The sequence below is a fragment of the Fusarium poae genome, chromosome 4 (genome assembly GCF_019609905.1).
Source record: "Fusarium poae strain DAOMC 252244 chromosome 4, whole genome shotgun sequence".
In the NCBI taxonomy this organism is placed as follows: Eukaryota; Fungi; Ascomycota; class Sordariomycetes; order Hypocreales; family Nectriaceae; genus Fusarium; species Fusarium poae.
Window position 1 is genome coordinate 5,290,986 of NC_058402.1, and position 25,239 is coordinate 5,316,224.

General features: G+C 47.8%; 8 protein-coding genes across 8 annotated transcripts; 2 read left to right on the plus strand and 6 right to left on the minus strand.

The window, feature by feature from the left end:
- Positions 1–1,286: 1,286 nt before the first annotated feature.
- Positions 1,287–2,102, plus strand: FPOAC1_011798 (uncharacterized protein; the record flags this gene model as incomplete). Its single annotated transcript, XM_044856165.1, has 2 exons — positions 1,287–1,712; positions 1,770–2,102. The coding sequence occupies 2 exons, from the start codon at positions 1,287–1,289 to the stop codon at positions 2,100–2,102; spliced, it is 759 nt and encodes a 252-aa protein (XP_044703478.1).
- Positions 2,103–2,387: 285 nt separating this feature from the next.
- FPOAC1_011799 (uncharacterized protein) lies at positions 2,388–6,051 on the minus strand (the record flags this gene model as incomplete). The annotated part of the gene is made up of 4 exons (XM_044856166.1): positions 2,388–2,430; positions 2,492–2,592; positions 2,649–5,903; positions 5,956–6,051. 4 exons carry the CDS (start codon positions 6,049–6,051, stop codon positions 2,388–2,390), a joined length of 3,495 nt encoding a protein of 1,164 aa, XP_044703479.1.
- A 732-nt stretch (positions 6,052–6,783) lies between these two features.
- FPOAC1_011800 (uncharacterized protein) lies at positions 6,784–8,433 on the plus strand (the record flags this gene model as incomplete). The annotated part of the gene is made up of 1 exon (XM_044856167.1): positions 6,784–8,433. The coding sequence occupies one exon, from the start codon at positions 6,784–6,786 to the stop codon at positions 8,431–8,433; it is 1,650 nt and encodes a 549-aa protein (XP_044703480.1).
- Positions 8,434–8,623: 190 nt separating this feature from the next.
- Positions 8,624–10,249, minus strand: FPOAC1_011801 (uncharacterized protein; the record flags this gene model as incomplete). The annotated part of the gene is made up of 1 exon (XM_044856168.1): positions 8,624–10,249. One exon carries the CDS (start codon positions 10,247–10,249, stop codon positions 8,624–8,626), a length of 1,626 nt encoding a protein of 541 aa, XP_044703481.1.
- Positions 10,250–13,521: 3,272 nt separating this feature from the next.
- On the minus strand, positions 13,522–14,810 carry FPOAC1_011802 (uncharacterized protein; the record flags this gene model as incomplete). Its single annotated transcript, XM_044856169.1, has 5 exons — positions 13,522–13,668; positions 13,737–13,877; positions 13,940–14,395; positions 14,472–14,636; positions 14,742–14,810. 5 exons carry the CDS (start codon positions 14,808–14,810, stop codon positions 13,522–13,524), a joined length of 978 nt encoding a protein of 325 aa, XP_044703482.1.
- A 681-nt stretch (positions 14,811–15,491) lies between these two features.
- On the minus strand, positions 15,492–17,326 carry FPOAC1_011803 (uncharacterized protein; the record flags this gene model as incomplete). The annotated part of the gene is made up of 3 exons (XM_044856170.1): positions 15,492–15,792; positions 15,846–17,079; positions 17,149–17,326. 3 exons carry the CDS (start codon positions 17,324–17,326, stop codon positions 15,492–15,494), a joined length of 1,713 nt encoding a protein of 570 aa, XP_044703483.1.
- Positions 17,327–20,214: 2,888 nt separating this feature from the next.
- FPOAC1_011804 (uncharacterized protein) lies at positions 20,215–20,834 on the minus strand (the record flags this gene model as incomplete). The annotated part of the gene is made up of 2 exons (XM_044856171.1): positions 20,215–20,647; positions 20,713–20,834. The coding sequence occupies 2 exons, from the start codon at positions 20,832–20,834 to the stop codon at positions 20,215–20,217; spliced, it is 555 nt and encodes a 184-aa protein (XP_044703484.1).
- Positions 20,835–23,810: 2,976 nt separating this feature from the next.
- Positions 23,811–25,108, minus strand: FPOAC1_011805 (uncharacterized protein; the record flags this gene model as incomplete). Its single annotated transcript, XM_044856172.1, has 3 exons — positions 23,811–24,215; positions 24,297–24,718; positions 25,072–25,108. 3 exons carry the CDS (start codon positions 25,106–25,108, stop codon positions 23,811–23,813), a joined length of 864 nt encoding a protein of 287 aa, XP_044703485.1.
- Positions 25,109–25,239: the final 131 nt, after the last annotated feature.

A 25,239-nucleotide genomic window follows, 5' to 3' on the forward strand; every position in this document is an offset into this window, starting at 1 on the left:
CAAGTTGCAAGGAAAGCCAACCAATAAGTTGTTCTTTGCCGCTGTCAGCCCCTCTTCAACGCATTGAGCATCAGGGTTGCTAACTGCCTTGTTGCCTGTCTCGTCACATTCTCAGGATTTTGATGAGCAGGTAAGAAGAGAGGCCTTTCCTCCTAACATGATGTTGGTAACAAGCGTTCGGGTAATTTGGGCATCGCCGAACAAGCCGAAGAACACGTGGCGGGGAGGCCCAGATGTCCCTAAACGTGGATATCACGATGCTCTGATGCCTTGCAGTCAGTACCAACATTACGGACAACCTGATACCCCCGCAAGCAGGTTCATGCCAGGTCCGAATCTGATCATCAAGGTTGTTGGCGGATCCACGACGATGTGTCTGGTTGCGCTCAGGCCGTTAGCAGCATTCAATGTGGAGTAACTACTAACCAAGTACGCACTTCCACTCCAGGATGTCTGACTCTGCTGCTCTAGGCTGCCTCACAGCTCGCTCCGTACCTTGGTAGAAGGCCAGGATGAAAATATCCGACTTCAGGCATGCATCTATCTGCATGATGGTTGCATACGACAGAATGATACGACTACTACTATTGCTACCTACAATATATGTACAGCAGCTCTTGGGGTTACGGCTTTTCGATTTAGCAATGCGAGATAAACTTGGGATGGAAGTCGAGGAATTTTCGGATGATTCTGAATAACTGATCCATGCTAGTAAGACACAGCTTGAGCTATCTAGGACAAAGTAACATGGAACATCTCGTTTGCAAGCATATAAGATCAGACGCATTCACTTGCTACGCATTTACTAAAGTACATTCTGTAGTGATGTACCGAAGCTCCACCATGTTGGTATGTAGTACTAGAGGAGTCGTAAATGTGCAGGGTAATCACTTTATAACGATCACATGCCATAATCTGAAGCAAGTATTGTTGAGGTATTCTAGTGAAGATACTTCGTTTCCTGTTTCACCCAAGGGACTTTACTAACAACCAACTCTTTACTTCATACTGACATTACAACCTACCTAAGTACGTACCTAACTACTCTGTACTAACATATCTTTTACTCTAAAGTGAACTTTTTGACGGCTGTCCATACAATAAAGACAATCCGGAGTGGCCCGAGCTCTTGCGTGGTCCCCCACCCTGGACCATTAAATTATTGTGATTGGGGGATGGCTTCGCAAACGTCAACTTTAGAAAAAACGGTTGATCTATATGAAGCCCAAATTGCGGCATCGCCATATTTAATACAATACAGTACCTAAAATAAACCAATCTTCAATATGGCCGCTTCGACTCGAAGGCTCCCCAGAGTATCAGTCCTACGCGCCCCAAGGTTGACACAAGGTCTGACCTCTCGCCGACCCTTCCACTCATACGATCATCCACCACCACCAGGACCGTTTGGCGATGCAGAAAAATCCATCCTTGCTGCCTCCTACAAACACGTCCGCGAACTCGGATTCTCTCAGAAAGCCCTCGGTCGTGGAGCGAGAGATGCCGGTTATCTCGATATCAGTGCAAGCGTCATCCCCGACGGTGCCTTTGGCCTGATCCGATACCATCTAACTACCCAGCGAGAAGCTTTGGCAACTCGCAGCAAGGAAATCTTCGCTGACACAGATCAGCCAAGCGTTGCGGCAAGAGTAGAGGCCCTGACATGGGAGCGGCTTATGGGTAACAAGGAGATCCTGGGCCGTTGGCAAGAGGTAGGGCAGATGCCGAACTCATGGAATACCCTAGATACTTACGTCCTTGTTTTGTAGGCATTGGCCGTTATGGCACAACCCGGGTACGTTACCGAGTCTCTCAAAGAGCTTGCCAAACTCTCGGACGAAATTTGGTTCCTTGCTGGTGACAAGGCCGTCGATCCCTCATGGTATACCAAGCGTGCCACCCTATCCATGATCTACAGTACAAGCGAGCTATTCATGACAAATGATCGATCCCCCGGTTTCGTTGAGACAAGACAGTTTCTTCAGAGAAGACTAGGCGAAATCAAGTCAGTCGGTGGCATGGTTGGATCTTTCGGTCAATGGGCCGGGTATACGCTCAGCGCTGGCGTCAACATACTAAGGAGCAAGGGCGTAAGGGTCTGAAGGAGCTTATGTTCCGTCAAAGAATGGTGGAGAATGAATCATTTGTAAAATATTGTGAAAGCCATGTATACCATCATCCATGAATATAGAAGCCTTAGCCGGCGCAAGTTGTAATGTCATATCTACGCTGTTCATTCCTGTACAGAACGATTTCACAAAGTCCTCTGGTATCACACACGATAAACTCCACAAATCCTTAACTCAGGCTTTTATCTCCCAATTCTCTGAGTGCCCCGTCAATGATCCGTTTCGCGCCTAACTCCAGAAACATATCGAGTACAATCTCTATTGGAAATCATCAAGTGTTCGTTGTCGAGGATCCGTAAGTCTGGGTCAGATATTGTTAGCAACTGACAAGTGACCACAATCAAAATCAAAGGGGCACTTACCGAATAATCTTGACGTCCTTGTCCAACCTCGCCCGACCTTCGATTGCATTGGGGGTAATCAGAATGTACTGACGCGAAACTGATCGACGAGCAACATCCACCTATTTGAATCGTTAGGAGATTGTGTAATAATATCGAATTGTTGGTTTGCACTCACCAGCATGTTTGTGCTAATGGCACGATTGACATTGTCCATGAACACATCAAATTCGTCGAGACACCGAATTGGAGAACCAATCGCCTCCCAAACTGACAGTAGCATACAAATAGACGAGAATGATTTCTCTCCACCGGAAAGAGTTTTTGTGTTTCTTCCCGACGAGCTCTTGCGTGTCTCGTCAGGTTCAATTTGGACGTGGACCTTGCGGTTTCTATGGTCCAGGTCAATTTTACCTCGAAAACCTCGCTCGCTGAGAAGATAGTTGAATTGGATACGAATGCGTGCGCTGATCTGTCGTTGGAACTGGCGCCACATATACAGACGGCTATGGATGGCACGCTTCAAGGAGGTGATAGTGTCGTCCAAGTCCTTGGTTTGCCTCTGAACACTGTTGTATCGCTCTTCAGCTTCGTGAGAACGGTCGAATATTTGGTCATCTGTAGCTCCAATACGCGCTTCCCGTTGTTTGAGTTGTTCTCTGAGCTTGGTGTACTTTTGCTCAATGCTGTCGTATGTCTCGTCTTCCGGAATGTGCACGCGCTCTGGTACTGCTACTGTCGCTTGCTCGATGAACTGCGTCACCTCTGTTGCCTTGTGTCCTCTCTTTTCTTCAACGCGACGCCTTTCGTTCCTCTCAATGTCGACCTGCTCGAAAGCATCGTTCTTCTTGGCTACAGCAACTCGCCTCATGTTCTCAGCAGCGGCAATTTTTTGGGATGCTTTTTGAACTTTGCCTTCGAACTCCTCTTGATCATTCTTGGCTTCTTCAAGCTTCAGGCGAGCCTTCTCAGTTTTGGCTTTCAGGTCTCGTTTCGATAGTGCCATTTCGCCATACTGATTTCCAAGGGATTCCTCATCGGATCGCCTTGACTCCAGCTCTGCTCTAAGAATATTAAGTCTACCGTCGACCCCTTCGAACGCATCCAACTCCATTTGGATACGCTCGATATCGGCCTGTGTTCGGCGAAGGTCACCTTCGAGCTTCCTATTATCTTTGCGTTGATTGTCAAGTTCTGCCCTGCACCGTTGAACTGCTTGTTGTGCCTGACGCTCCCTTCGGCTGATCTCGGCCATCTCCTGGCCGAGATGTTTGAGATTGTCTTCCTGAATACGAATCTGTTGGCCAGCATCTGTCTGCATTCGAGACCGCATGGTATATGGCTGGACGGGACTTGTCGCCATGGAACCGTTACGATTCGTGAGCCTGAGACCCCATCCTCGCTTACCCTGTCCGTCATGGAAACAGAGACAAGCCCCTACGTTGCGCGGAGGAACACCTTCGACCATAACTTTCTGAGCCTCTTCTCGATCACGAATAAGAATAATCTTCTCGATTTGATTGCCAATAATGAGCTGGGATCTGACAATATCATCATCAAATTGAAGAACCCTAAGAATGGTATCGAAGGCTGGATCCGGCTCCTGGCTGCTTGTGTCGATTTTGCCGCCATAGGCAATATAAATTGGTGGTTGTTTCTTGAGGCGGAATCGGCGCATCAAATTGGATAGTCTTGTTTGGTCCGACTTACTCCTGACGACAAATGCATTAAGCCCTTCGCCAAGAGTCCGCTCCAGAATGCCTGACCACTCGGGCTTTGATAATCGTATGTGTGCTCCAATAGGCCCGACGGGTTTTTGTTCCCACCCACGTTCATTCTCGATTGCGTTGACCACATCACGAATCTCTTTATCGTAGCCATCAAACCGGCCTCCGGTTGTTGCCTTGATTTCTCGGACTTGTTGCTCGACAGAAACGATGTCTTTACGCTTGATGTCTTTGCTGTGCGAGAGCTTCTTCGAGTCCTGTTCAGCTTCGCTGAGCCGAGCTTGGAGGTCAGGAAGGTTGTTGTGTATCTCTTCCATTTGTTGCCTTAGCAAAGATTCCTTATCCCGGGCCTGTTCGAGCTCATTGTCCTTTTCGGCTCTAGCGTTTCCAGTCGACTGACTCAATCGGCGTTCCTCCTCTTGAATCTTGGACTTGCAGGCCTTGATATCGTCTTTAATTGTTTTGAGACGCTGATGGGCGTCTCGTTCTTCCATGAGTAACTCAGACTCGTCCTTTGTTGCTTCCCGATGTGCTTCCGTCGCTTTGGCAATGTTCTCTTCATAGAACTCCCTGTCTTGTTCTAGTTGTTCCTTCGCTTGACGGCGTTGTTCGAGCTTCTCTTCGGTCGCCCTGAGCTCTTCTGTCGTAGTTTCGCAATACTGCTCCTTGTCGATGATTGTTTGGGCCCGTCTCACGAGGTCCTTCTCATATTCGGCGAGTGCCTGCTCTTGTTCCACGACCTGGAACCAGACTAGCTGATTTCTGTAGTGCCGTGCTTTCTCGCGCATTGTCTTGTTCTTTTGTGCTGTCTCAGATAGACGTTTGGCTTCTTCCATTTCTTTTCTGACTTGTTCAACCTTTGAGGTCAGGTCATCTCTGAGCATGAGCGTTTTGTCAAGTGTGTCCTGTGACATCTTGTAATCGTTGTCTAATTGCTCCAGTTGCACACCAGATACAAAATATTTGTATTTTTGGGCAGGCGTTGCGGCGTTGAGAAACTGACGCGCATTGTCCTGCGACAGAACAGTCAAAGGGTTGCCAATCTGCAGTGCATACCATTCTGAGATCTCATCAACCTCCTGTTTTTTTGTTGATATGATTCGACCATTGGCGCTCTTGATCTTGAATCCACTACTGCCGGATTTGGAGAAATGGCGTTCGACAATTATAGTGTCACCGTATATATCTGGCTGATAGGCATCTGAGCCAGCGTTCTTGATCTTTACAACCAGGCTTCCTTGTTCAGTGCCCTCCTTTACAAAGGACTTGAGGCTTCCTCCTCGGTTGGTATCACTGGCTTTACCACCCAGACAGAGCGTCAGGGCGGTAAGGACGGCACTCTTCCCGCTTCCATTCTCTCCTACAATGAAGTTGATGAGCGGACCAAGATCGACGTGCAGTCGCTCGTGGCACATGAAGTTAAAGCAGGTGATGCTTTCAATGATACCGCTTTCAGACACCATATTGTTTCCCAGAGTGTTACCCCGCTGGGCCAACTTCTGAGTCGCTTGTTGGTCATCCCAGTCGGCATGCTCAAGATGCCTGAAGCCGTCATCTCGCATCATTTCATACTGAGTTTGAGGGGGTGGGTTACGTTGTCGACGGTCGTCCTCGTCATCCTCGCTCTCGTCGCCTGATGTTTCCTCGGGTTGGGGGGTTCGTTCTATCGTTCCTTCGTCATCGAGAGTGACCCTGGCGCGTTTTCTCTTTAGAAGATGTTAGATTGTGTAGATAATTTTTCATGTATGTGGCTCTTACAGAATCTCCGTTTCTATAATTTGATCGCGCTCTTTGTACATCTGTAATTTCTTCGTTTTGTTCAACATCGCGCCTCGATCTTTTGGTGGGAGCCATGGCTGCGATGCGCACGGCCTTGCCGTCTCAGCGAGGTAGGAAACCTTTACACGAATGTCGACCATAAACGGGAAGCATTCAACGAGACAAATATCGAATGGCAAGACAGCTCAGTTGCTTTTGGGTATAGGATCAAGGTCGGTCAGCAGTGAATACCTACTACTTCATCGTCCGTCCACACAAAGGAGGAAGATTGGGTTAGATTGATAAATGGCAGTTGAATCTTGGGGACCTTCTTTCACTCTACGCGTACCTAGGGACGTGACGAGCGTGTCACAAGTGGGGCTCATGTCGCTAATGTCAGCGGGAAATGGACTTCCACGACTACCCGGTAGCTATCGTCGGTGCAAAATCACCACCTCACCTACATATATCTCCCTTGACAACTTGACAACAAATCCCCAAGTTTACAAATTGTCAAGCTATCATGTCTTTTAGATCTGAAATCATAGAAGAGGAGGGAAGCCCTCAGGAATCAAGCCAGACAGAAGATACCAACTTCAAAAATCACCTACCCGACAATTGTGTGGAATATTTACTTTTCTTTCTGGACCCTCAACTCGATGCTCGAAAACAACTTTCACAGATTGAGAATATTCGAAAGTCGGCCATAGACCTTGCCAATACCCTCACGAAAGACCATATATGGCAGAAAGATGAGTTTAATCTTACACTAAAAAATGAGAAGGGTGAGTATCAGACTCGTGCTATTTGCTACTGCTCCGACACAATATGCTAATTGTTGCGACAGGCCTATTGTATCTCCATGGTATCACCGACTATAGCGATGCCGTAGAGGATGAATGGTTGATTGTATATATCCTTCGGGAACTATCCAAGTCTCATCCCAAACTCTGGATCAGAGTGTTTGACACAGATGGCGAGTTTCTGCTTGTCGAAGCCGCAAATGTACTTCCAAGATGGCTGAACCCAGAAGTCGACAATAACCGAACTTGGATTAATACGGGTCATCTCTTGCTTATTCCAGTGAAAGACGAGGACGGTCTCAAATCTCGCAACCTTGAGCTGCCAGAAGCAGTTGAAATCCTCAGATCAAAACGTGAAGCCCTTGTACACTCAGGGTTTGTTGAAGCCGAGGCCTTCTACCGACTCGAAAAGTATCCGGCGAATATCGGCGACTCTATTCACCATTCGCTCGTCACTATACCAAGGAAACTAGCATATGTTCTACATTCTCTCCCCAAATCAGTTGCACCAGCCGTCGAGATATTCTATCTTCGTGACCCCATTTCTCTGAAACGTGTCATCTCACCAACAGGGACGCCATTGTTTCCGCCCGAAGACCTAATCACGACATCTGTTCGGTTCAGCAAAGTGCTTTTTGCCCAACTGCGATCCCAGAGATTCGATAATCCACCCAGCTGGGTTGATGTGCTCCGTAAGGCGCAAAAGGAGGCGCCCCCCGGCGAGGCAGACAAGGCCATGACGAGATTGGATATTGGAATGAAACTTACATGCGGATTCGAAATGCTATCTGCAAAGGCTGATAAAAGTAAAAACAGAGCCGTACGCGAGCTTGCTATCGTCCTCGAGGACCTTGAAGAGGACGGTGTTGATGCTCTACCTTCGGACGAAGAGATCAAGTCATGGAAGGATACCGACCGAGACGACAGCGAAGCCTGGATGGATATTGACTACCAAGAATTCGAACGGGAACTGGATGGGAAGAGAGGGAATAACGCTTCCAGTTCAAAATCAGGGTTCGGTGACGCCAACACGCAATCTGACCTTCGAAAAATCGTTTCTCGTTTCGAAGCATTTCTCAACGACGACAGTGCTGGAATGGACGGCGCGGAACTTGACGAAATGGACTATGACGACGATGAATCCGACGATGATAGTGAGTCTGAAGATAAAGAGGTCAGTTTCGACGAGGAAGAATTCGCCAAAATGATGAGAGAGATGATGGGTCTACCATCTACAGACTCAAACAACAGCAAGCCCAAGAAAACCACACACAAACCTGAACCGCCAGCTGTGGACGGAGAGGACGTGGAAATCCAAAAACTCACCACAGAGTTCGAGGCTGAGCTGAATGAGCACGGTGCTCTGAAGCTCGACCCTTCTGCTGAGAAACAACCTCGTCTAAAGGACACAAACCAGAAAGAAAGAGAAACTAGCTTGTCAAATATAGAAGAGGAAGGTGAAGATGGCAGTGAGGAAGAAGTTGATATCGATTACAACCTGGCAAAGAATCTATTGGAGAGCTTCAAGAGCCAGGGTGGTATGGCTGGGCCAACAGGTAATTTGTTAGGCATGATGGGCTTTCAACTACCACGAGACGAAGATGAAGATAACGGCATGGAATGTGACGAGGCTGGCGGCAGTTCGTCAAAGGGGAAGAGAGAAGCAAAAGTATAATTTCTGATCTAACATTAGGGCGATCTGGCTGGCACAAGATAGAAACTGGACTTTTGTGAAATTGTTACGTGCGTATTGATCTAACAGGTCAACTCTAGTGAAGTAAGTGTGATATTTATGTCTCCGTGTACTAGATGATACATACAAGTTAACAGTGCTGAGATGTCAGCCAGTGTCACATTCGATACCGTCATGATTCACTGTCTTCCTCACTCTCCTGGCCAGACCGCGGCCTCTTTGCAGGCGACATCTCACCGCTGGGGCGTCTACGCCGCTGTCGGCCCATATCGTCAAGCTCTTCTAGCCGACCTAGCACACTGGCAAGGTGTTTTCGCGCCGCGAGTTCTTTCTTACTGCTATCATTCTGCGGCCTATAATATTCTCCCACAAGATCGACCAATGCGTGGTAGCATTCGTATAGCAGGATTCGGATGTGTGCGTTTTCTTTATCTTCTATGATGTTGGGCAATGATGTTTCTTGGCCTGGCATCGGGTTATCGAAACCTCGCCAGAAGTCGCGCGAGGGTGACGATGTCTTGCTGAAGACAGAGGCTATGAGGGGATCGCCAAAGATGCAGTTGCTCCATTGTCGTAATCCCGTTAGCTCGATTTGCTTCGCTACTGGCTCCTCAATTATTGCACAATCTCCTTTTCCATTGGTATCGTCTTGAATGACTACTTTGTAGTCTGATCGTCTCTTCCTCACAAGATCCGATCTTCTGAGAGTTCCTCGTGCTAGTTTCGACTCTGGCGTCCCTTTCATCTCCTCAGTAGGCGTTTTGCATTTCTTTGAAGTTTCGCAGGTACGGTACACTAATGTGTTCGAGTCTTCTCCGGCATCTATGACAACTAGCCGGGGCTTTGTTACCGCGTCGAGTAGATATGCAAAGCGAGCAAACTGATGTCGTACGTTCTTGTAGTTGAGCATAATGGTCAAGTCCTCACCATCACGAAGAACAGATTCCATCAAGCTATGAAACGCTACTCTCCATGAATCAGCGCCCTTTGACTCGCTCAAGCTTCCCTCAAAGCGTCGCGGCGGGTGATGCACAACGGAGGGAGGGACCGAGAGTACATCGGCAGCAATACCAAATTTCCTTGTTGGTGAAACCTGACTGGCTATGTGACGGAGAAGTTGGCCGCTTTGGAAGTCCACGACCCTTCGTTCGCTGGAACTTAAAGATTTAGAGAGGACGGATATGGCTGTACCTCGTGGTGGTCGGACAAGGTTATATTCAACTGGCGACATGCCGGCAAGGGACTCATGCCTAACGAGCAGAGGCAGATAGCCAGTCACCATATTATCAGGAGCCTCATTGCCCAACGCCAACCCAGTAATTTTTCCCATGTACTCATTCGTCACAGAACTAGAGCAGACCTTTCTTTCTCTGGAACCAGAAGAAAGCCACTTCAGTACAGCAGCTTCTGAACCTAGCGTTGACTTTTCGGATCGCAGCAGGCGTATGACTGGAGGTGGAGGCAACGCCAGTAGAAGACTTGGGCCCTCTGTCACCTTAACATTATAAAGGCGTTGTAATCGAGCTGAAGGGACGACTTCGAGCTCCTTGACTGATAGACGAGGGTTGATACCGTTGAGAAGGGAGAGGACTGAACTCTCTGGCGGAGCAGCCGCCATAGGGATGAGAGGTGAGGTAGAAGTAGGGTCGGTTGAAGAGGATTCAGTAAAGGTCAAGTCTCGGGCCGAACGGGGGATATTGTCATGTGCAAGGTTGCAGCTCTTTTGCGCAACACAGTGGCTCAGGAGGGGCAGACTGCCGTCGTCCCGAAGAGTGCATTGGTACGACAGTCGAGTCATAAGAAAACGGGTATATATGAGAAGACGAAGCGAAATGTGTGGTCGTAGGATGCTCGGGAAAAGAGTGGCGGCTAGAAGAAGGCGATGGTTGAAGAATAATTTTGCAGCAACCCGTAAAAGAATGGGTTTCGGCCTCTTGCGAGTTTGATAGATTCCTTCTAAAGTAGAACCGAGCACAAATGTTGTCTGCGATGCATGCCTGGTAGGTAAATACACAGATAGGGAGATGCTTTTGTTGTAATACAGGATGAGACAAAAGTTTTATGGCAGTAGAGGTGAGAGAGTGTGCAGAGAGAAAGTATCTGCTTGGTGAAGTCGATTTTTATGGCCTCGTTGATTGTAGGGCAATGTCAGAAGAGGATCTCTATAAGACTATGAGCAGGTAATATAAAGAAATAGGTTTGGTTATTAGCTTCGATATATGGGTTGCCTTCTTGAACGCCTCGTGCGTATGTAAAACCAAGCGAATAAAGCGACAGGTCAAGCAATCAGATCTCAAACAGGAAAAAGAAAGGACAGAAAAAGGTGCCTTTGGTGTAGGGATTGACGAGGGCAGAGAAGATGAAGGTGTATTAGCGAGCGAAGCGCCCACATTGGTTGGTAGGAGGTAGACAGACAGGTATCCTTCGGACCCGAGAGAGTGAGGATCATGCATGGCTGGTGATGTTAATGTCAATAGAAAGGGAAAAGCGGAATGACGAGACAGGGATGCATGTCACCGCTGGTCAGCAAAAAGAGCAGAGAAGCGAGAATTATGGGAATGCGATTGTTTTAGTCATGGGGGATTGGTCAATTGTCATTAGCAAAGGTACCTCAGGTAAAGGTTGAGAAGGGTCCACGTTCACGAGGGCGGAATCTAGAACCGAGAGACGGGGAATGTAAATGGTCGACGTAGCGAGCGAGACCTGACCTGACCTGGCCTGACCTGACCTGGCTTAGGTAGGTACTAAGGTAGTCAGTCAGCCAAGCCAGAAATGCATTGTTACTTTATTTTCTTCAAGAGAAACAACGGCTGCCTGATGATATTGATTGATACTGATGATGCTCATGAATGAAGCTTGGGGCAACAGCTGAGCTGAACTAATCTCAGCTGAACTCATCAATACCCCTATTCTCATTCATCTTCATTTTACCTTGACCTTTACCTTTACTCTTGGCAGTTTGATACTTATCGAGTTTGAAGCATTGGCAGATGTACGGATAGGGACCTGGTGCCAGCCCCAGCCCCAGCCGATTATATGCAGGCTTTGCCAGGTCTTGCTTGCTTGTCCCGCCAGAACGGTGAAGCCGAAGCGAGGCGTCATTGAAGTAAAATCACATACTTGAAGAGAAAACAGGGAGCCCGACTTTTTACACAGCACAACTAAATTAATCACTTATCTAGTCTAGCTGTTAGGTTTACCGAGTGAGCAACCGCTTGCAGCTTTTAGCCTCAAGCCTCTTTCCCCCCCCCCAATTTGCCAAGACATAAGGACGCGGAATGCTCCCCGAAGAATTGCAGTAGAATCATCGAAGGATCGAACAGGCTAGACAAGACGATCTGACAACTTATTATAGCTCACCTCTTATAATGTTGTTGTTTGTTTGTTTGTTGCAAAAGGCTTAGTCAACAACAGATCGCTGTGGGCAAAGCGGACCGGAACGAGCACCGCATTCGATCGAGCTTAACTGTATTACCCACTATCCTATACCTAGTAGTAGACTTTCTTTCCCGTCGGAACTGTTCTGACTGTCAGAGTTGCCCAACTAATATCAAAGGCGTCTTGTTTGAGTATAACATGTCACAATCCTCTCTACACAGCTCGTCCGACATCCTCCTTCGTCTGTGAACAAAACTGATGGTGAGCGGAATGTCAGACTCTAAATGAACCCATGCCTCTGGCGTGCATCGAGAAGCGAGTCGGAGAATTTATGATTGGTCAAAACAAGCGAAGCTGACCTGGATCGCATTCCGCCAAGTTAAATCATCCCTGTCAAATCCCGCCTAGTTGTTTGTTCTTTTACATACACACTTCTCGGTACGTACCTGTATTACTTACTTAGTACCTTGTTACTATTAACTACCTCCCAACTCAACTATCGCTCTATCATAAATCTTCGCCTATTATACTGCACTTGGAACCTGTTCTCACAACTAACCAGAGTGATTGGAGTCCATCTCAAGCCACTCCCGGTTCAATCTTACTGCTCGGGAATGCAGCGGACGAGAATGACCCAAGTTAAACAGGCTTGACTTTGAAGGGTCCTGCTGGCAACATATGAGGGCCTCAATATGCTCCCCTCTGAAACACCAACGTCGTATATATGTGCGGATACGCACGCAAGCGTGCACATGTAAGCATGACCAAAAAACGCCCTCACACTTTCTTTGTCAAATCCCATCGCTTATCCCCCCTCCCCCTCACATAAACAACAACTCCAGTCATCCGTCATCTTGCACCACTCATCCTATGTACTTATTTAGCCTTACGGCACGTCCCACGATCCCGTGTGTCATGTGTATGCAACAAAGCTGGGGCTGGACAGCAATCTCCTGAATCGTCCGCTAAAACAGCCCGTATGTATCTCGATCCCACCTTGAGGTGGCAGTAGCTTACGAAAACTGGACTATGGAGCGACAAAAGTCCTTCTAGGGATGAACCCAATTGTAGAAACCCCGTTCTTTTTCGGACTTCCGCAAAACTCTGTCTATCAACAGACACGATTTAGTGGGTAACAGAAAAGTTGTCCTCTCAAGTCTCAGGGTACAAAAACAAATAGCCAAAGAAGCCTGGTCTAAAGTCGCATAAACTGACCTACTAGTTTCGTCTCTTATGCTTCCCGTAGCCAACGTTCCTGATACCCTGAGGACAACATGCTCATTCGCCCTATACATACCAGGCCACCGGCGACAATCCTTCCGTGGTCACGTAAGTCATTATCCTTTCCCACCCTTCAAACCAAACCTCGAAAATTCAGGATTGCGTTGTTATTTCCAAAAGTTGCGACAGGCTCTATACCCATGCTTCCATAATGAGTCCAAGTGGATGCTTTGCAAGATCAACACAGAGAGAGCTGAGAACCTATCTCGGCAGACGTCCAACATCCTCCAAGTGACGGGTAAAGCGTTCTGGGTACGTTGGTACCGTGTCATAGAAAGCCTTGGCCGAACCGCGCAAATCAGATGGTTGCTGTGTAGTCATGAGATAAAACGCTCGGCTCGCTTGGTATGATGATTATTCTCCATCGACCGCCGCTCGAAAACATGCTTCCATACATGAATGGCTCAAAGCTTATGTTGATACCGCAGCTTCCTTCTCGGCTGCAAGCTTGCTCCCCTTCTTCTTCTCATCCAAAGCCACCTTGTACAGCTCGTTCAGGTTGTAACGCTTCAGCTCCTCACTCTCTTTACCATCAACAACCGAGACTCCGCAGAATGACTCGACGCTAGTTAGTCTACTGCTGTGACACGGCGATAGGTGAATTACGCGAAGGGGGGACCGCTTACCTGGAAAATCTCAACCAATACCACCTTGTCGGGATTGTTTAGGTTGACCTTGTGTTTGGGGCTGACCAAATCCGCAATCTTCTTTATCACGTCGCTCGATTTGAAGGCGGTGTGATTCCGGATGTTGTACCTAATGGCGTACTGTAAGGGGGGGTGGTTAGATTCTTAGACAAAACTGCTTGCAAATTACACCCCCGACTTACCGTGCAGGATGCAGATCCAGCAGCCTCTTCATTTGAAGAAACTGCCTCCGCTGTTGGAGCATCATCTCCTGGCTCTTTCTTGAGTTCAAAGTGTGGGCTCATCACACTCCGAGCTACACGCTCAATACCCTTGTCGGTGGCCCTATCCGTGTCAAAGACGGGTGTCAAGCGGTTAATGTACTTGGTTTTGCGCTGCATCGGGTCTGGACAGTCCTTGGCATCCTGACAAATCTTGGTGACAAGCTGAAGAGGCTCAATGGGCTTCACTGTCTTCATGAAAAAGACACAATCGAGGCCAGTTCCAATGGCTGTAAAGGTTTGCTTTGTCTTCGGCTTCGGCTGTGCTAGACTGGCCAGTTCCTTCTCGATAGAAGCCTCAATATCACCACCTTCTTCATCATCATCACTCTCTCCATCTTCCTTCGGCGCTTGTACCCCAAACAGCGATTCGCCGTACTGTATCAGGTTAGTTGAATGAACATGTATACCAACGAAGGATAGACAAGTGAGGTCTAGTGGGTGAGTGACATACCTCGTCGCATACAGTCTTGAACTCCTTTATGGCTTTCCCCCTCATGCCTCTCGCGTAAGTTACCCAAATTCCGGCGTCATCAACCTCTAGGGTCCTCCCTAGCTCCATCTGCTCGGTTTTCTTGGCTTTTTGGTGTGCCGTCTGCCACTTGCCAGACGCGCCTCCCTGTGATCAATGTCAGCTCATTTCTTTTACGAAAGCCATCCAAAAGCCCTCCTAGACTGGTCCAAACTTCAACTGTGAACAATGGCTCGTATTTTGTTCTCTCACCTTGCTCTTCTTGAAGGCTGGGCCATTGCCACCAGGTCCTTGCTTCCGCTTGCCAGCACCGTCGCTCATGATGTTACTGTATCTTAGTGAATAGACGATATATGGGAAATGAGATTGCGGTTGGCCGCTGCCGTAATATTCCCAAGATGAGGCGAGAAATTGAGTCTTGATGTCCGCTTCAAAAAAGAAAAAAATACTTTGGTCCAAAGGTCACTGCGCGTGGAGAATTTTGGCATGACAGAATCACGTGGTGCCTTTAATGTTTACCTGCTAATCTACCTACCTAAGTGCCGCAGGGTAAACAATCGAAAACCTAGATACATACCTAGTAAACCATAATACGATACAATGAAGCCTGGTTGAAAAGTGACTTTCCAATAGGAAAATTCTCTATTTTCATGTCATTTCTGTCTAATTGATGCATGCCTGTTCTGTGAGATTATCGGCTGGGTGCATATGCAGTGTCAATTAAATGAATGAGGTCAAGTAAACAGTATGGACGAGAGTTGTGGACTCAGGCTTCACGGAGTTTACGAAACAGTTATTTTGGACCATCAAGTGAGTTGAGAAAATCGCTTTTCGATTGAGAATACATAAAACATAAAAAATCGTGCCCATTCTATAGTATAACCATTTAAACCATTATAATTAGCCAAACAGGGACGGCCAAATGCAGCCAGACACTCATCCTGAATATCTGTTGACTGTGAACACACTCCCAATACATCGTCTATCAATTGTTGTAAGCATTTAATGCTTCTTGGCGTTGTTCCTGGCGCTGGCCTCGGCGGTCAAAACCAGAGCGCGGGGAGCGTCTTCCCTAGGCATATATAGCTCGACAAATTGTAAGCACTCAGCAGCATTGAACTCCTTGTTGGTAAGTAGCTCGTTGAGTTCGTTCTTGGTCTTAATCTGGAAGGTCTTGCAAGTCTTTTCGCCACCGAAAACGCTGACGAGATCCTTGTACTTCCAGTTGTTAATGTCGTTGTAGACAGCATCCATGCCGTGAATGAATCGCTCAATAGTGAAACCATCGTTGCAGATAACGAAACTGAGACAAAGTTAGTCTGTGCGCCGATACTTCAGGGGACGTTGATAACTTACATCGTAGGCTTGAGGCCATGTCGGATCATGGTGCTCAGCTCCTGGGCAGTCAATTGGAAAGATCCATCACCAACAAAGAGGATTGTTCGGCCGTCCTTTCCGGCATCCTTAGCAGCGAGAGCAGCACCCTGGCAAGCACCGACAGACCAGCCGATGCTGCCCCAGAGAACCTGGCTGAGGGCGGTAACGTTGCGAGGGAAGCGAGTGTCCCAGATGCCAAAGTTGGCGGTACCAGTCTCAGTGACGACAATGTCATTGGGGATGAGAAATTCGCCGACGCGAGGCCAGAACCAGGCTTGTGTGATGGTCTCTGAGTTATCATTGTTCTTCTCAACCTCGTTCCTGACCTCGGGAATGGAAGGAGCAGGCATAGACTTTGGATCAACCTTGTCGATGATCTTGCGGAGGACACCGCGCATGGCAACGCCGGGGTATGTGGAGTATCGGACCTTACAGTGAGTGCTGTGGAAATCAACCGAGTTGATTTGAGATGTGCGGTAGGAGAAACCGGTGGTGTTGAAATCACTCTTCAGAGCACCAATGGTCAGGAGGAGATCGGATTCCTCCACAATGGTCTGGGCACGAGGAGGGTGAGAGCCGTCACCGGCAAAGACACCGCCATAGTTGGGGTGGTCCTCGTTCACCGCGCCCTTGCCCATAGGGGTAACAAATACAGGAAGGTCGAGTTTGTCAACAAGCTGGTGAACTTCTTCGACAACACGGTGGCGAATGGCGCAAGAGTCGACGAGGATCACAGGACGCTTGGCAGCGTACATGGCCTTGAGGATTTCATCAACAACGAAGTCTTCGTTACCAGGATCGTTCTTTGGCTCGGACAAGTCAATAGGGGTGTCAAGGCGAGCACCCTCGACTTTCTCCTGGACCATATCGGTAGGGACCATGATGTAGACAGGACGAGAGCGGAGCCAGCAGGTGCGGAGAGCAGTATCGATCTGCTCGGCAATCTCAGAGGGCTTATTGAGTTTGGCGACGTTGCAAGAGATTTGAGAACTCATGTTGGCAAAGACGTCAAAGTCACCGTTGCCGAGAGTGTGGTGAAGAAGCATTTGGTCACGCTGAGAGATGGTAGAGGGGCATCCAACAATGTGGACAACAGGAATATGCTCAGAGTAAGATCCAGCAACACCATTGATGGCAGAGAGCTCACCAACGCCGAAGGTGGTGATGAGAGCAGCCATCTTGGTGACGCGGGCGTAACCATCGGCAGCGTAGGCTGGAAGTTGTTAGTAAATGGTATCATGATGAAGCTATTCAAATGAAGTAGAGTCACGATGGAACTCACCAGCATTGAGCTCATTAACACTGCCGACCCACTTGAGGTTGCATTGAGGAAGATAGTCGAGAGCGACGAGGTTGTAATCGCCTGGAACGCCGTGAATAGATCGAACGCCGACCTCGTAGAGTCGCTTGAAGAGGTACTCAGCCACGTCAATAGGCTTCTGGAGGCTGCTGTTGCTCATGATTGCGAATTGATCGGTATGTGATAGTATTCTAGGTGGATAAGATAAGGTTGTTATTGGAGGGGTAAAGGGTGAGAGAAGCTTGAAGCTTATTTATAGGTTAAACAAGGAGGAGGAGATGTCTGGGCTGTAAGTAACCAAGACAACCAAAAAGAGGAATGGAAAAGGTTGGTTGATGATTGATTGAGTGATCGATGGAATGATGAGGAAGGAAGAAAAGACATAACAGAGGAGGGGAAAGGAAGGTGTTTATACCTTCCGTTGACGACACCACAGACAGTACATATCAAGGAAGGTAGGCAGGTAGTTGAAGCTTCCAATAGTGGAGGCGTGCACAGTACCTCTACGGTAGGTCTACAGCACTCAGTCAGCACTCACCAATGGGGGACCCTTGTACGTTTCCTCTCAATTTCAAGCTTCGAATGGGTTGATCTGATCTGATCTGATTAATTGCCCAAAAATAAGACCATTACCGTATGTACATAGGTAGTCCAGGTCTGGACCCAGAGTTGGACCCAGAGTATAATCGGACCTGTCAAGGAGACAAGGCGGGCATAAGGCCAGGAAATCAATTAAGTTGCCATTGACCATGACTCTTGGGTTGAAATCACGATATTTTTATCGCTCGCGCCCGTATTCAAGCGGCCGAAACCGCGATACTAATAACCCATATCCTACCTCTACTAAAGTACTAATTGATTGGTTGGACTGGATGGGCTTTCTGCTGGAAAAAGTGGTGAGCATAATTCCATTAGTGAGTGAATGGGTGTGATGAGTGGTGATGTAATGTCCCGTCAGCGCCACTGGACGGGAAGTTAGGCGGCTCTTCACTAACGACCCGTGTGGTTAGTAGATGCCCGCGGTACTAAGCTCTCTATCTCTCCCGTACTAATCTTCCTTACTACGTCGAATTTTTACCATCGAATCCACGGTGAACTGCGACAAGCATGGAAAGAAAATCATATGATGCCATGTGCCTTGATACGGGCCCTCCCAATCGGGCAGACTGGAAAGGTGGACGGGTCTAAGAACGTCTAGAAACACCTCTTGGGCTGTAGGTCTATGCTGTCAATGCTACCTACATAATGAGTGGATCTATTCCAGAGAAATCGCATGCTTCTTCAGCAGGGGGATTTACGGACGGGACCATGCCGCCAAGCACGATGGAAATAGAAAGGAAAGCTGCCAAAACTAGAGACGGATACCCATCAACAACAATCTAATTACAGCGTTTGTTCCATTGATCAAAAATATAATCTACTACTGGATCCATATTCTTTACGTGGTTGTTAAAGATGGTTCAAACATCGAGTCCCTCACTAACCGGGTAGTCCGGAGCTGTGCGGCCGAGTGCTGGCCGGGGCCATGCTGTAAAGATCACCACTTGGAATGGACAATGGCGTCGTCACAGTAAATTACGGCAATTGCTAACAGATACAGGTACCACACATTCTTTTAATTTTCAACATGGGCAACGGTGGTTAATATTCATTAATCGACAATCTTGGATAGGTAGGCCCATACTGGCAATTATGTGCTGTACTGGCCTCCCTGGTAGACGGCATCTTGCATACAGCCGTTACGTTCATGATTGTCATTGACTACGTATTTGTAGTCATGCTGAGGCACGAGATGACTGTGCATTACACCGAAAAAAAAAATATCTCAATCAAATACCATCCAACTCATTGACAAGTCACCATACTCGGTATCTCAAATTAACACAGCGGTAATTAATCAAAATGACTCGCTGCAAGCATATTGTGTCCGTAAAAGGCCCTTCTTTCAAGCTCATGCCGAACTGCAACATACTATCGACGTCCGATTCACAAAAACGAGCCTCTTCTTTCCTTTGCTTTCCGTTCCCTGCCGTCGAAACACTTACCAATGCCAACCGATGTCGTGTTAAAACTTGCGGGACCATAATAACTATTTCTTGTCGCCCACGACTAGAGAGCATGTATTGAGAAGGACAATGATATGTGTGGTCTGACGTTGCAGGGTAAGGCAACCTGAGATTTGGGAATATCCATACACCACCTTGGCCCTAACCTTACCATACAGCACCGTATTAAGACTGCTTGATTTTTGTTTCTTTTTGCCAAATAGAGGCTTGGTAGTTGCGTTGTACGGCGTTGTCATGAATGTCAGATCATTCTTATCGCACCTAAAGGGAGTTCTCCGAAAACAACAGGGATACTCGGATTGAGACACGACAATGCAAGGGTACCAGCTGGCGAGATCCGGTTCATGGGAATTTCTAACTTTGCTTGGTTTTATTAGCTTGACTGCTTTCCGTAGCTTATACATACCATGTTTCTGAGGAATCATACCCTTTTCCATGCTCATGGAGCCTTGTTGGCAGCGAAGACTATTGAGAGCGGTATGAGGCAATAGTTTTTCTGGCTCTCGATACAAAGATGAATTTGTTCTAGATTGTAATATATATTTAATTCTGTTAGACTTGACTATCCTGAGATGAGATTCTATGCATGCAGTTCTACCTTCCATCCCTACCCATACCTTCTATACTATACATCTTGTTCCCCCCCCTTGAAACATATGGGAACTGGCTGTCGACGTTTAAAACATTCCACAATCCTTTCTTTGTCTGCTTTGTATCCGTATCTCCAGCAGATGTCGTTGCCATTCATCGGCCCGGCACTGGCCACTCACCACGTGTACCCACACAACGTCCAATGGTCCATCATGCCATTCCGCAATCGTACACCGCACACCGAAGGCCCTTGCTCTTTGAAACCACAATGATTCGAGTTTGAGAAAACCCATCTTTATATCGAGATGTGCGCTAACCTCCCGATCCGACCGTCGATCCAGCAGCCAGCCTTAATCTCAGCTCCGCTCGCTCAGACCAGAACAGCAACAGCTTAGTCACATCGGCCATCCTTCCAACCTGTCCGCCACCGTTCCTCCCACTTAGAACAGTCAAACTCAGGTTTGCCCAGCTTACGGTTAACGTCGTTGTGAGCACCGCACAGCCACTTGCCAAATTCATCCCGGCTACTGACCTGTGGCGCTTCACGCTTGAGGTAGCGCTGGAAGTCCTCGGCACATACCCAGCATGGATATAGTTTAGAGAATAAACCAACAAAGCTCAAAAGATCTGACTTTTGACCGGTCGATGGCTTCTCTGGGTACTGTGCTGCGATAGAGTGAAGCAGCGTCCATGTACTTCGGCCAAGCACCTCAACATCAGGAGGGCACTCGGTTGGAGGACGCTGAGTCTTGGCCGCTGTATCTTGTTTAAGTGTGCTCTTTGTTTGAGAAGCCCATGCAGCGAAAGAAGTGCAGTTTCGGCAGCTAAGAAAGGGTCAGTTTAATAGAGCTCCATTCACAGGGTGCCTGTCGATTGTGACAAAACTTACGGCTTGCCATCAGGGCCTAGTACGACACCCTTTGGGATCTTCTTAGGTGGCTCAGTAGAGCCTCCTGCGGATACTGACGCAAGGGCAGTAGCCTGCTGTTGATCTTTGGAATCACTCGACATTGAACGACGCGACTCAGTGGTAGATACGAATAGTTAATGTATGTCTGTCTCTGGGTCGGGTGTGGCACCCAAAGAATTAGGGTAACCCAAGTGATAAGACGGGAACCAATTCGGCGTTCCCGAAGAAATAGATAGTAAAAAAGAAGCTATAAGCCAACGTCAACAAACGAATGCTGAGGTAAGCAGGAATCGAGAAACTGACAACAATTCGACCTTGGAAACTGATTCTTTTGCAATTCTCGTGGCGTGACGTCGATTTGTCAGCCCAGGGCAGGATATTTTTAGGCTGGAGCGACGCCGCCTTCTGGGTGAATATGGGGCGAGCAGCCCACCTTCGTTAATCACCCGGTTGTGATGAGGTCGACCTGAGAGTATGATATTCTTTAGGCGTGGTCACGAAAGGTAGGGCTTATGAAGCAACCTTGTTCTTGCACAATACAAAGGCACTGTGTGCCCTTCTGAGCAATCCACTTCTTCTTCCTTCAGCAGAACAAAAAAAAGCACTTTTGAGCCGACCATAGGTTGAGTTACTACCGAAATACCAAGCCTCCAAACCACCCGGTTGTAATACCTTATGCGTTCTAATTCCCCCATTGGTTTGTGACGAGCTGGGCAAATTGACCGATAGCTTGATCTTGCAGTACTCCATGATCTATCCAAGAGTGGTCTTTTCTTTGTGTTGAAGGAGGAGAAGTGAGTGCTTAGCAGGTTCCATAGTGCTTTTGTATTGTGTGAGAATAAACAAAGTTGTACGCCGAAAAAGTCATCACACTTGGAAGACAAACCCATCATATTCCTCCATTGACGCTATTCAGACCTCCAACAGCATATTAATTACATGTCTCTGGACTTCTGGGCGGCAACCTTGTCGGATAACGTAATATAATGCCTAAAGACCAACTCTTCTGAGTATAACTCACGGTCTGGCAAAATACTCGTTTGGTCCATGGTCGAATAATGGCCCTGGATGACCTACAATGACCAGTAGCTAAAGAACAAGAAACGTAACTAGGTAAGTGCAAGATGAATGAGCTCGGACAGGTATCGATATCTTCTAATCATACCCCAGTATGACTGGCATAGCTCTCATGGCTCTTTGAGCTTCAATAGATCGGTCAGAACTCTGTGCTCAAGTGTCTGACCGCAAAGGTCCTTACATCAGTTCAGAGCACGCTTCGCCTCACATCTACTCAAATTATGACATTGCATCAAGATGGTTCGAAATAGTTTACATTCAAGTGGCACGACAACCCTCCACGAATGGCATGCATGGTACCTAGAGGCTGGATCCCTTCGTACATGCAGCACTGATACTCGAGAATGAATAAAGCGACCTCAATGCATGAATCGTAGAACCTGTTCTTATCTTTTCCGGTTGAACCATTGACGAATCTGCAGCGATGGAGAAGGAAGATGGCATTTTCGATGATTATGTCTGGCATGTTCCGGTCCAGCATACCGGAAAGACTGTCGGTGATTGACTTCCCTAGTGGCTTTAGATTCAGTCGAATAAGCAAGGCTTTGACAACTCCTTGAATCTTGGCTCCGAGACTGGCAATATAAGACATTGATGGAAGCCCCGCCTCGGTATTATCGTTTCTCTCTATTACTGCATCGGGCAGTCATCTGTCGAGTATGATGATCGACATGTATCGCAGCTGGAGTCCTCGGTCATACGCGGCAGTCAGGCTTTACTGATGGCTCATGATCCATGCCATGCGCATAGCTGTCCTGATGGTGAAACACAAGAGAGACCAATTCCCGATGTGTATGCCAATCCATACTAACGTGCTGGTCGATGGCAAAGTGTAGCATCAGTGTCCCAGCCGTATACATATTAACATGCGGATAGTTTCCAGCAACCAAGTAGTGTTTGGTAACCGTCGCCTGTAACTCTGCACTTGATGGTTCATAAAATCGGCTCAGTCTTTCGATTGGGTGCAGACATGCTCAGTGACCGAGTCGTTTGACAACGGGCAACTACCCAGTAGAATAATATTTGCTATTAGTGGTAGATAGCCATCCAAGGGCCGAGGCATTTCTCCATGACTTTGAAGGTGCTATCATTGCACATGACCGAGTGCCTAAATATGCTGAAAATCCAGGTGCAGATTCTAGTAGTATCTAGTCGAGATTAGTTACATCACAATCTGGCTTTGTCCACCCAAAATGATGTGCCTTGAAGCCATTGCAGCATTTGTTACGAAGCAGAATTCATCAAATTTATATCTGCCAGCGAAGAAGCACAGTAAGTGTTGGTTAATGTTAAGTCAAAGTATCTTAGTAGGTAGAGTCAGCAGCGGACAGCCAGTTAGTAGTGTAAGTTCGTTGGCCAATTGCCAATGTCTGTGAAACCACTCTCGACGAACATGTTGGAGGGTATATGGCAAGCATTCGGCAATAAGATATTTTGGCTCTCCTTTCTAATCCTAAACACCATGGGCAGTTTTATGTTTAGAGCGATAGCGCTGGGGTTTGTTTAAATACGACCCTCTATTTGCTACAAAATCCTCAACTCCGGCCATTAACGCTGATCTGCCTCTATCATATCGACCCGTCATTGCTAATTTCCCTCTATACCAGCATATTTCCTAAGGCCTTCTTGCGCTCCTCCGTTATATCCATATAAGGTGAGGCCATCCCGGACAAAACCATTACAGCAACTGAAATTCCCGTCATCACACATGACTTCCATGCGGCCAAGGACATTGATCGACGTGGCACAGCCTTTTCACTTACCAAATATGCCTTTCTGTCTGTGTTTCGCAAGATATATACATTCTTGGATATCAAAACCACCTTTGTTACTTCTGTCGCGTTCTTTGGAATCAATTCGGCTGTTCGTGGTACTGGTTTGAATTCAATCGCTCTCATTATCGTAGAGCCATTGCAGGTTTCGGTGTCGCAAGCAATCTGTTCTCATTAGATATTTTCGTTAACCAAATACCAAACTTTGACTCACATTATCATAACTCATCATTCGTGCGCCGTGGGGTATTGTTGACGCTCGATTTGTTCCTGAGCCGCGAGACCTGCAACAGCCTGCGCAACAGCTTCCAAAGGTGTTCCGGCTGCGGAATTACTAGGCGCTGGTTCAGAAGGAGCAGAAGCAATCGGAGCAGGTGCTGGGGTTGGAGCCGAAGCGGGGGCAGTAGCTGGTGCTGACGGTTGTTGTGCAGGCTGAGCAAGATCAACGTTGTGAGGCGGAGGTGGGTATTCGCCTGTCACATCGAACAACCGCGATTGCAGGTGAACAATATACTCTCTCAGCGCATGGTTATCTGTTTGGAGCGCTTTAAAGGATTGCTCCATGTCCATGTATTCGCGTACCTGCTGCTCGAGTTTCTTGATATAGCCCTCTTTGCGCTGTCTGAATGCTCTCTATTGATGGATTGTTGGTCAAATAGCTCGACAAGCAGCAAAATGATATTGCTAAGCAATAAGCTAGTATTTGTGACTTACCTGAGCAGCCCTATTTTGCGCTGCACGTTTTGACTGAGATAGTTCACGCTTGGTCTTGCCGCGAAGGTCTTCCGGCGGTATGTGAGGCGGGGGTATGGAGGCAATTGGAGCCGTAGATGGGCCAGCAGAGGCGCCTGGGCTATGTCCGGATGGAGGAACGATTGGCATCATGTTTGCGGTGGGTGCGTTGTTGGCTCGGGCGCGAAGGTCAGGGTGTATATGAGCTTCAACCTCGCCTTTGGCGGCTATAGCTCGGGGTTGATCTTGGGGGTTGGACAAGTGATCGAAGCCATTCGACGGCCGCACAGGAGCCGGTTGAAGGGGTTGATGCCGGGTATCACGGGGAGCAGGAGAAGTCGGCGAGGACGAGCCTGTCGCGTCGTGGCTCTTGAGGAGCTCGAGCTGTGCGCGCAAATGCTGCTCTATTTAGAGGGGTTGGTTTTAGCCAATGCGCTCAGGAGCTGCGACAACGGTAATTGAAGTAGACGCGAAGCCTAAAGGGCCAGAAAGCGGTATTGTGTTCAAGTGAAGAGAAGAAGGAGCTCTAAGTGTATTGTATATCGGGTTGCGCGAAAACGCGACAAGGATGCTATTCAGATGGTTGAGAGATACAAGAGAGCGCTATGGGTGTCGCAATAGACCAAGGCCAATAAGAGGCGCAGTGCAGTGTAGATAATAGACAGAGTTCTAGTTTCAGAACAAGACACACTCAAATGAAGAAACAGACAAGACGCAATAAGAAAAGCAAGAGAGTAAAAGAGTTGTCTTAACTAACCTTGATTATTGGCGCCGCTTGCTGAGGAGTTCTGCATGCTTGAGCTCTGGGGGAGGAGAGTCTGACTCAGCATCCAAGTAGTGGTAACCCACGACAATGATTGATTATTACTGCAACGAGGGGGACCTGACGCTGACTGACAGAGGCGAGTGAGGAGAGAGGCTGGTG